This window comes from Cyprinodon tularosa, unplaced genomic scaffold, assembly GCF_016077235.1.
Source record: "Cyprinodon tularosa strain WSP-4 unplaced genomic scaffold, ASM1607723v1 ctg1135, whole genome shotgun sequence".
NCBI classification, from domain to species: domain Eukaryota; kingdom Metazoa; phylum Chordata; class Actinopteri; order Cyprinodontiformes; family Cyprinodontidae; genus Cyprinodon; species Cyprinodon tularosa.
The window spans coordinates 194872-207019 of NW_024037932.1; the positions used below are offsets into that span (position 1 = coordinate 194872).

The window sequence follows — 12148 nt, forward strand, 5'->3', positions numbered from 1 at the left end:
ATGAAGGATCTCCATCAGATCACAAAGGATCTCCATCGGATAACAAAGGATCTCCATCAGATCACGAAGGATCTCCATCAGATAACAAAGGATCTCCTTTAGATCACAAATGATCTCCATCGGATAACGAAGGATCTCCATCAGGTCATGAAGGATCTCCATCAGATCACGAAGGATCTCCATCAGATCACGAAGGATCTCCATCAGATCACGAAGGATCTCCATCAGATCACGAAGGATCTCCATCAGATCACGAAGGATCTCCATCAGATCACGAAGGATCTCCATCAGATCATGAAGGATCTCCATCAGATCATGAAGGATCTCCATCAGATCACGAAGGATCTCCATCGGATAACGAAGGATCTCCATCAGATCATGAAGGATCTCCATCAGATCACGAAGGATCTCCATCAGATCACGAAGGATCTCCATCAGATCACGAAGGATCTCCATCAGATCACGAAGGATCTCCATCAGATCACGAAGGATCTCCATCAGATCACGAAGGATCTCCATCAGATCACGAAGGATCTCCATCAGATCACGAAGGATCTCCATCAGATCACGAAGGATCTCCATCAGATCATGAAGGATCTCCATCAGATCATGAAGGATCTCCATCAGATCATGAAGGATCTCCATCAGATCACGAAGGATCTCCATCAGATCATGAAGGATCTCCATCGGATAACGAAGGATCTCCATCAGATAACAAAGGATCTCCATCAGATCACGAAGGATCTCCATCGGATAACAAAGGATCTCCATCAGATCACGAAGGATCTCCATCGGATAATGAAGGATCTCCATCAGATCACGAAGGATCTCCATCAGATCACGAAGGATCTCCATCGGATAACAAAGGATCTCCATTAGATCACGAAGGATCTCCATCGGATAATGAAGGATCTCCATCAGATAACAAAGGATCTCCATCAGATCACGAAGGATCTCCATCGGATAACAAAGGATCTCCATCAGATCACGAAGGATCTCCATCGGATAATGAAGGATCTCCATCAGGTCATGGAGGATCTCCATCAGATCATGAAGGATCTCCTTCCAACCTTTCAGGGATCTGTGGAGGTGTAAACACCACGTTCTGCTCTTCATGATGGCGGCTGAGAAGATGAAGGGTCTAATGAGCCTCCTCAGCTCCGATCATTTGGAGCTGAAGTTCCGCACCAGCTCTGGTCTGGATAACCAACGAAGAAGAAGATTAGAAGGTCAGAGAACGTTCTCAGGTTTTAGCAGCAGCTCCAGAACCTCAGCCTGGTCCAGGAAGAGGAAAACCTGATGTTCTAGAATCACTATAAACATCTAAACATGTTCAGGGAGAAGAATCAGATCCTCTGATGCTCCTGAGCAGCACAGCTCCTCCTCAGAAGCTCTTCCAGGAACATCTCATTCTGAATGACAGCGCAGCCATGGAGCCCTACAGGTCTCATCATAATTACATTCTCTGCTTCCAGGGGGGGGGGGGGGGGGGGGGGGGCAGGTTACATGCGGTTTCTGATTTGAACCCCGCCTGCCGTGGCGCCTCCCCCCCCTTCTCGGAGCGGCGGTGTATAGGAAGCCGGGAAACGGCGTGACATTTAAAGCCGCACTCGTCAGTTTTTAACATTAAAGGTCAATCAAATAACTGAAGCCTGTGGTCTGACTCCGCAGCAGAACGTCTGACGCGGCGCCGCCATTCCAACGCACCCGAGGTCCAGGAGCTCTACTCAGCAGAACGGCGTTCTGTCAGACCAGCATACCTACAGTCAGTACGCAACACCTCACATTTATGTTTATCTCTTTAGTTTTCTACAAAAAACAGACTTTAAACTAGATCAAAGGGCAAAAACTATTTAATACACTTCAAACTGGTTCTAGTTGAGAAAAGGATCCTTTTTAATTCTAATCTAAAACTGGTTTGGGTCTTATTTTAATCTAAAACGTGAATTTTGCCGGTTAGGCTTAGATTTATGGCTGTTTTTAGTCTCCATCTGGTCCAGTACTGATTGGTTCTAGTTTGAAACTGATTTTAACTTTAAATCTAGTTCTTACTTGAATTAAAACCTCCTGTTATAAACTGGTTGTATCGTTGCTTTAAAACTGCTCTGCCTTGATTGAAACTAGAACTAAGCAATAATTGAAACTAGTTTGAGTCTTTCTTTTACGTTCGTCTTCAGTCTGAACTTGGTTTTGGTGTCAAACTGGTTTGGCCTCGGTGTCCAACTGGCATTGGATTAAAGGTTTCCGTTTTATTTCTGACTGATGGTTTGAAACCAGTACTGAGGTAGTGGTTAGGATTAGGCTTAGGGTATCTAGATTTGGTCTCAGATCTAAACTAAATTTAGCATCAATCTGTTTGGTACTGGTGAAAAACAACAATCAGGGGATAAAACTCTACCCGTCAACACATTTCCCTCACATGTAAATCACAATAAAATAAATAATAATTGAAATGAGTCGTTTTTTTCTGACATAAAATCTAAATTTCCTCCATTTCTGCGTCTTTTCTCCAAACAGGAAGTGAAGAGGATAATTTTAGGCCAGAAATCCACCTTATTTTGATGCGCTGCTCACTTTCCCTGCAGAAAACCAAATATTTACGTCCCAGTTTAAAGGCGTCAGTGGCGCCGACTAAACGTATGCACGCGTGAAACCCCCCCCCACACACCCATCCGGTCCTGGTAATTACTGCCAACGCTCTGGGCTACTGTGGGTGACATTCGCTCAGGAGGGGGGGGCGGCGAGGCAATTTGTGAACTCCGACACCGGCAACCTTTAGCAACACAAACCAAACATCCAGCGTTTGCAGCAGGACATGCAGACGGGGCCCCGTCACGCAGAGCGGCGGCGGCTCCGGCCGGCCGTGAGCCGAGGCGCCATGAGAGGGGAGGCGGGCAGACGGGGGGGCCTCAGGAAACACAAATTAAAAGCCTTAAATGTCAGCGCGCTCACTATTGCTTTGCGACACAGGTCATTACTTCCCATATTATTCGCAGCATTTTACAACATTAATAACCTGGAAAATATCGCAGCCGATTGTTCGGAAGTTTGTGGAGTGGGTGTAGATCTAGAGGCGGCAGATTTATCTCCGGTTCTGACTCCGACGCAGAGCGGGGAGTCTCTGCAGCTTCCCGGTGTGGAAGCTGAGATTTACCGGGACATAGTCTGGGCTTTTTTAGCTGAGAGGGAACTCTGTCAGGTTTAAAGCCCAGATGGAGCAGCTGCTCCTTCCTGCTCTGTTCTTTGTTCCCCACCTGACTAAACTCGTAATGAAGCTCCGACTTTCCAGCTGATTAAGCCGGCATTAAAGGAATTCCTAATGCTGCAGGTGCACAGGGCAGCTGAAGGAGCAACCTGTCAGGTGGAAACACAGACCAAGAGCTTTTGTCTGGGATCACAGACTCTGCTCATCTCTGGCTGAAGAGTCAAAGAAGGTTTTCTAGGAACCTTTAGGAGGCCGGGACAGAGGTCAGCTTTGAAAAGAGCTGAGATCAGGAATGTTAGACCACAGGTTGGTGATCGGCCTAAACCGAACCACACGGAAGCTTAAAGCTCCAGTTAAGAAAGAAGTGCAAATCTTAAACTGAATCTGGCTTTGATTCAGAAATAGGAGTCTTGATTTATGTCTAGTTTTAGTCTCAGTGTATGTCTAGTTTTAGTCTCAGTTTATGTGTAGTTTTATCCTCGGTTTATGCCTAGTTTTAGTCTCAGTTTATGTGTAGTTTTATCCTCGGTTTATGTCTAGTTTTAGTCTCAGTTTATGTGTAGTTTTATCCTCGGTTTATGTCTAGTTTTAGTCTCAATGTATGTCTAGTTTTAGTCTCAGTTTATGTGTAGTTTTATCCTCAGTTTATGTCTAGTTTTAGTCTCAGTTTATGTGTAGTTTTATCCTCGGTTTATGTCTAGTTTTAGTCTCAGTTTATGTCTAGTTTTAGTCTCAGTGTATGTCTAGTTTTAGTCTCAGTTTATGTGTAGTTTTATCCTCGGTTTATGTCTAGTTTTAGTCTCAGTTTATGTGTAGTTTTATCCTCGGTTTATGTGTAGTTTTAGTCTCAGTTTATGTCTAGTTTTAGTCTCAATGTATGTCTAGTTTTAGTCTTAGTTTATGTGTAGTTTTATCCTCGGTTTATGTCTAGTTTTAGTCTCAGTTTATGTCTAGTTTTAGTCTCAGTGTATGTCTAGTTTTAGTCTGAGTTTATGTGTAGTTTTATCCTCGGTTTATGTCTAGTTTCGGTCTCTGTTTATTTTAAGTATCAGCCTCAGTTTTTGTCTCATTTCTGTCTAGTTTTAGTCTTGGTTTGTGTCTCGGTTTATGTCTAGTTTTAGCCTTGGTTTATGTCTAGTTTTAGCCCCAGTTTCTGTCTAGTTTGAATCTCTGTTTCCGTCAAGTTTTATCCTCAGTTTATATCTAGTTTTTTTTTTCAGTTTCTGTGCAGATTTTGTCTATGTTTATGTCTAGTATTATCCTCAGTGTCTGTCTAGTTTTAGCCTCGGTTTATGTCTAGTTTTAGCCTCGGTTTATGTCTAGTTTTTTCCTCTGTTTCTGTCCAGGCATGGCTTTGATTTATAACCAGCTTTGGTATTGGGTTAACACTTCTTTTGGCTCTAATGCTGAAAATAGTCTTGGTCTAATAAAAGTCTTGGCTTCAGAGAGCTAAAAGTGAGAAATAAGATATCTGAAGCAGATGGAGAGAAGCAGAGTTTTAGTTTAGATCCCAGAAAGGAGCTGAAAACAGAATCTTTTATTTTGAGCGCTTTGTTCTCATGATCTCTATGATCTTATTGTCTTTTTTTGTTTGGTGTTTTTTCAGAGGTGCAACCAAAAGGTCGTTCTGTCCTGGATTTTACCTTAAATGAAACCAATACTAATGAGTTAGCATTATAAGACGGTAAAATGAAACAGACCTGAATGTGATCAGCCAGCTCTGAATCAAGCAGGTGAACTCACCTGTGATAGTGACTGTGTGTGTGGTCCTATCAGGGCGAGCTGGGCCGCAGGGGGCGGTCCCCCGTCGTAAATTACAGCGAGCTCCGCTCTGACATGAAGATACTTCACCCGCCCGCCCTGGCGTGACAGGCTGCAGGCCGGCCAGCGACTCAGTGCTTAATGGCTAAATTGGGAAGACTGTTACTAATCGCTTATTGAATAATGAAAGTGACACAGCTGATAAAAGATTTCAATACGCTGGATTATTTATAATATTTCACTTAAACCTCTCTGGCTGACTAATAGGGGGGCGAGTCTCCTGATGACGGGTGGCGGTTGGAGGAGGTGAGGGTGAAACGCTGGCGGAGGAGTGATGGAGGCTGGGGATTAAAGGAATAAAGACGGAGTAAAGAGAGAAAGCTGAGGATGGAGGAACGATGAGGACAGATGCAGCCTCCATCCGTCACCCGGGCAGCCGCTCGTCATGTCAGCCGCTGGTTGCCGTGGTGATGGAGAGACGAACATTACACATCTGCTGCGGCCGCCACATCTGTTCAGCCATCCACACAGTGTGCCAGAACATAAAACTGCCTCCATCGCCCCCACTAAATAAAAGAATAATAAGCGACTGATGAGTGATTCTAGGTGGGCGGGGCTGGTCTGGGATCAGCCAATCAGGATGGCTGTACGGTGCTTTATTGTGCCGTCCTGGTTGGCAGTCAGTCAGCGGTAACGTCTGCAGTCAGTGATTGGTTGGTTTGGATGATTCCATTTCTGTTCCAATAATCTAGAAGCCTAAATGGATTTTATATTTCATTAAAAATGTTTCCTAACTGGACTCATTCTGCAATAAACATAAATAGCATTCAGCGCTAAAGGAGGTAAACAAAATGGAGTCCTGCTTAAATCAACTCAGGATCAATATCAGATTACTGCTAGATATGATATATAAATTATTACTGAACATTTGATGATCCTGGTCCTAAACTGTTTTAGGACTTTATATTTTCTCTACTTGAGTTCTTTAAACTAGTTTAAACAGTTTCAGAAGTGATTTAATGATTAAAATGCATTGGTTTTAGCAGTTTTATAATTCTTTGTCTTTTTTAAAACTGGTTTTAGTTTAAAACTGAACTTCATACTGACTTGAAACTATATGAGTTTGAAACTCATTTCTAACCAAAGTTAAACCAGTTTAGGTTTAGAGTTTAAACCGGTTTAGAGTATAAACTGGTGTAGATTTAGAGTTTAAACTGGTTTAGATTTAGAGTTTAAATTGGTTTAGGGTTAGATTTTAAACCAGTTAAGGTTTCGAGTTTAAACTTGTTTAGAGTTTAAACCGGTTTAGATTTTGAATTTAAACCGGTTTATGTTTAGAGTTTAAACCAGTTTAGGTTAAGGGTTTAACCCAGTTTAGATTTGGATTTTAAAAATGGTTTAGGTATAGAGTTTAAACCGGTTTAGGTTTGGAGTTTAAACTGGTTTAGGTTAAGAATTTAAACCAGTTTAGGCTTGGAGTTTAAACTGGTCTATATTTAGTTTAAACCGGTTTAGGTTAAGGGTTTAAATCGGTTTAGGTGTGGAGTTTAAACTGGTTTATGTTTAGAGTTTAAACCGGTTTAGATTTGGATTTTAAACCGGTTTAGGTTTAGAGTTTACACCTGTTTAGGTTTAAACCAGTTTAGGTTAAGAATTTAAACCAGTTTAGATTTGGATTTTAATCTGGTTTATGTTTAGAGTTTAAATTGGTTTAGGTTAAGGGTTTAAAATGGTTTAGGTGTGGAGTTTAAACTGGTTTATGTTTAGAGTCTAAACTGGTTTAGGTTAAAAATTTATATCAGTTTAGATTTGGATTTTAAACCGGTTTAGGTTTAGAGTTTAAACGGGTTTAGGTTTATATAAGATTTTTTGCTTTGGGATATTTTTGGTGTGAACTGGTTGTGCTTTAGATTTCTTTATTTGGATCTGGTGTCTAACTAATCAGTAGCCTTGGCTGTGAACTGGTTTTGGTTCGGGGTTTAATCTCCATCTCCATCTTGCTTGGTCTTGGTTTTAAAACAATACCTTAAACCGGTGTTGGTTTAGATTCAGACCTCTCTTCCGACCTTGATGTAATATTTTATCTAAATTAGTTGTGAAGTTTACCAAAGTAAAATCTTTAACAGTTCAGGAGAACTGATCTTAGATCCATTAAACAATCTGAAGTTAGTCAGACTTTAACCCTCTAACTGGTCCGGCAGACAGAGACGCTCCACTTTCTCTGATGATGGAAAGATTTGCTCTCAATGATCCATGAAAGGAAGAAACAAACAAAGATGGAGGAACGGATGAAGGGAGGAGGAATGACGGGATGGTGAGATCCTTCCCTCCCTCTGGAGTTCCAGAATCTCAGATGATCACATGATCAAGTTTCCAAACCAGGGTCTTAGATTCTAAGGATTCTAATGTGAGACTTTCTTAGAAAGAATCAGAGAGGATTCTGGGTACTTGGTGGGGGGGTCAGACCCAGGTGAGGAAAGTGTGAGGGGGGGTGGGATGGAGTTACCTTCAGCAGTACCAGAGAGGCCTTCCACTTTGAAGTTACTGGTGCTCTTCTTCCGCCGGTGCTTCTTGCGGTTGGCGTGCGGCGATGGAGGCGGCTCCGTCTTTGGACTGGTGGTGCTGGACATACTGGGGCTGGAGCAGACCGAGTCGCCCAAACCAGTGTCTGCAAGTTAAAGATCGGCCAGAAGAAACCAGTCAGGCTGAGGCCAAAACTGGAGAAAGCAACTAATTAACTCGTCAAGTTCATCGGGGGGGAGGAAAACCTCTGGGTCAACCAGTAAAACCAGTTAACTGGACCGGTCCAGAAGTAGAACCATTAGAACCAAACTGGTTCTAATCAGTCCTTAACCTGGACTGACTGGACCCAAACCTGGACTGACTGGACCCTAACCTGGACCTATTGGACCCAAACCTGGACCTATTGGACCCAAACCTGGACCTATCAGACCCAAACCTGGACTGACTGGACCCAAACCTGGACTGACTGGACCCAAACCTGGACTGACTGGACCCAAACCCGGACCGATTGGACCCAAACCTGGACTGACTGGACCCAAACCTGGACTGACTGGACCCAAACCTGGACTGAATGGACCCAAAACCTGGACCTATTGGACCCAAACCTGGACTGACTGGACCCTAACCTGGACCTATTGGACCCAAACCTGGACTGACTGGACCCAAACCTGGACCTATTGGACCCAAACCTGGACCTATCAGACCCAAACCTGGACTGACTGGACCCAAACCTGGACTGACTGAACCCAAACCTGGACTGACTGGACCCAAACCTGGACCTATCAGACCCAAACCTGGACTGACTGGACCCAAACCTGGACTGACTGGACCCAAACCTGGACTGACTGGACCCAAACCCGGACCGATTGGACCCAAACCTGGACTGACTGGACCCAAACCTGGACTGACTGGACCCAAACCTGGACCTATCAGATCTAATGGACCCAAACCTGGACTGAATGGACCCAAAACCTGGACCTATTGGACCCAAACCTGGACTGACTGGACCCTAACCTGGACCTATTGGACCCAAACCTGGACTGACTGGACCCAAACCTGGACTGACTGGACCCAAACCTGGACTGACTGGACCCAAACCTGGACCTATCAGATCTAATGGACCCAAACCTGGACTGACTGGACCCAAACCTGGACTGAATGGACCCAAAACCTGGACTGACTGGACCCAAACCTGGACTGACTGGACCCTAACCTGGACCTATTGGACCCAAACCTGGACCTATTGGACCCAAACCTGGACCTATTGGACCCAAACCTGGACCCTAACCTGGACCTATTGGACCCAAACCTGGACCTATTGGACCCAAACCTGGACTGACTGGACCCTAACCTGGACCTATTGGACCCAAACCTGGACTGACTGGACCCTAACCTGGACCTATTGGACCCAAACCTGGACCTATTGGACCCAAACCTGGACTGACTGGACCCTAACCTGGACCTATTGGACCCAAACCTGGACTGACTGGACCCTAACCTGGACCTATTGGACCCAAACCTGGACCTATTGGACCCAAACCTGGACCCTAACCTGGACCTATTGGACCCAAACCTGGACTGACTGGACCCTAACCTGGACCTATTGGACCCAAACCTGGACCTATCAGACCCAAACCTGGACTAATTGGACCCAAACCTGGACTGACTGGACCCAAACCTGGACCTATCAGACCCAAACCTGGACCGATCAGACCCAAACCTGGACCTATTGGACCCAAACCTGGACTGACTGGACCCTAACCTGGACCTACTGGACCCTAACCTGGACCTATTGGACCCAAACCTGGACTGACTGGACCCTAACCTAGACCTATTGGACCCAAACCTGGACCTATCAGACCCAAACCTGGACTAATTGGACCCAAACCTGGACCTATCAGACCCAAACCTGGACTGACTGGACCCAAACCTGGACCTATCAGACCCAAACCTGGACCTATCAGACCCAAACCTGGACTGACTGGACCCAAACCTGGACCTATCAGACCCAAACCTGGACCGATCAGACCCAAACCTGGACCTATTGGACCCAAACCTGGACTGACTGGACCCTAACCTGGACCTACTGGACCCTAACCTGGACCTATTGGACCCAAACCTGGACTGACTGGACCCTAACCTGGACCTATTGGACCCAAACCTGGACCTATCAGACCCAAACCTGGACTAATTGGACCCAAACCTGGACCTATCAGACCCAAACCTGGACTGACTGGACCCAAACCTGGACCTATCAGACCCAAACCTGGACCTATCAGACCCAAACCTGGACTGACTGGACCCAAACCTGGACCTATCAGACCCAAACCTGGACCTATTGGACCCAAACCTGGACTGACTGGACCCAAACCTGGACCTATCAGACCCAAACCTGGACTGACTGGACCCAAACCTGGACTGACTGGACCCAAACCTGGACTGACTGGACCCAAACCTGGACTGACTGGACCCAAACCTGGACCTATCAGATCTAATGGACCCAAACCTGGACTGACTGGACCCAAACCTGGACTGAATGGACCCAAAACCTGGACTGACTGGACCCAAACCTGGACTGACTGGACCCAAACCTGGACTGACTGGACCCTAACCTGGACCTATTGGACCCAAACCTGGACCTATTGGACCCAAACCTGGACCTATCAGACCCAAACCTGGACTGACTGGACCCAAACCTGGACTGACTGGACCCAAACCTGGACTGACTGGACCCAAACCTGGACTGACTGGACCCAAACCTGGACCTATCAGATCTAATGGACCCAAACCTGGACTGACTGGACCCAAACCTGGACTGAATGGACCCAAAACCTGGACTGACTGGACCCAAACCTGGACTGACTGGACCCTAACCTGGACCTATTGGACCCAAACCTGGACCTATTGGACCCAAACCTGGACCTATTGGACCCAAACCTGGACCCTAACCTGGACCTATTGGACCCAAACCTGGACCTATTGGACCCAAACCTGGACTGACTGGACCCTAACCTGGACCTATTGGACCCAAACCTGTACTGACTGGACCCTAACCTGGACCTATTGGACCCAAACCTGGACCTATTGGACCCAAACCTGGACTGACTGGACCCTAACCTGGACCTATTGGACCCAAACCTGGACTGACTGGACCCTAACCTGGACCTATTGGACCCAAACCTGGACCTATTGGACCCAAACCTGGACCTATTGGACCCAAACCTGGACCCTAACCTGGACCTATTGGACCCAAACCTGGACTGACTGGACCCTAACCTGGACCTATTGGACCCAAACCTGGACCTATCAGACCCAAACCTGGACTAATTGGACCCAAACCTGGACTAATTGGACCCAAACCTGGACTGACTGGACCCAAACCTGGACCTATCAGACCCAAACCTGGACCGATCAGACCCAAACCTGGACCTATTGGACCCAAACCTGGACTGACTGGACCCTAACCTGGACCTACTGGACCCTAACCTGGACCTATTGGACCCAAACCTGGACTGACTGGACCCTAACCTGGACCTATTGGACCCAAACCTGGACTGACTGGACCCTAACCTGGACCTATTGGACCCAAACCTGGACCTATCAGACCCAAACCTGGACTGACTGGACCCAAACCTGGACCTATCAGACCCAAACCTGGACTGACTGGACCCTAACCTGGACTAATTGGACCCAAACCTGGACCTATCAGACCCAAACCTGGACTGACTGGACCCAAACCTGGACCTATCAGACCCAAACCTGGACCTATCAGACCCAAACCTGGACTGACTGGACCCAAACCTGGACTGACTGGACCCAAACCTGGACCTATCAGACCCAAACCTGGACCGATCAGACCCAAACCTGGACCTATTGGACCCAAACCTGGACTGACTGGACCCTAACCTGGAGCTACTGGACCCTAACCTGGACCTATTGGACCCAAACCTGGACTGACTGGACCCTAACCTGGACCTATTGGACCCAAACCTGGACCTATCAGACCCAAACCTGGACTAATTGGACCCAAACCTGGACCTATCAGACCCAAACCTGGACTGACTGGACCCAAACCTGGACCTATCAGACCCAAACCTGGACCTATCAGACCCAAACCTGGACTGACTGGACCCAAACCTGGACCTATCAGACCCAAACCTGGACCTATTGGACCCAAACCTGGACTGACTGGACCCAAACCTGGACCTATCAGACCCAAACCTGGACTGACTGGACCCAAACCTGGACTGACTGGACCCAAACCTGGACCTATCAGATCTAATGGACCCAAACCTGGACTGACTGGACCCAAACCTGGACTGAATGGACCCAAAACCTGGACTGACTGGACCCAAACCTGGACTGACTGGACCCAAACCTGGACCTATCAGATCTAATGGACCCAAACCTGGACTTTAATGCTTACATTATGGTTTTATTTTCTGAACAAAATCTGTTTTTCTTTTAATTTCATATTTGCATCAAATGGACCAGAAACTGGTTCTGAAGAAAGATGGATCAGAATTTCTCCCCTTCTGGTTTTAGGCTTTGAACCTGCTGGTTTAGTTTTAGTCTACTAGTTCAGGACTGATTTTTTTACACCACAAGCGATTTAGACTAGATCTGAATTGAGTCCCTGCTGGTTTGAAGCCAGTCTTA

The 12148-nt window shown here is 46.3% G+C and overlaps 1 protein-coding gene across 2 annotated transcripts in view; it reads right to left on the bottom strand.

Annotated features, from left to right (window-relative positions):
- agap1 (ArfGAP with GTPase domain, ankyrin repeat and PH domain 1) overlaps nucleotides 1-12148 on the bottom strand; it is a 122155-nt gene that overhangs the window by 26419 nt on the left and 83588 nt on the right. For both annotated transcript variants that reach the window (XM_038303344.1, XM_038303336.1), the window contains exon 13: nucleotides 7473-7634. In XM_038303344.1, the coding sequence (XP_038159272.1) occupies nucleotides 7473-7634 (162 nt within the window). The remainder of the gene's footprint in view (nucleotides 1-7472; nucleotides 7635-12148) is intronic.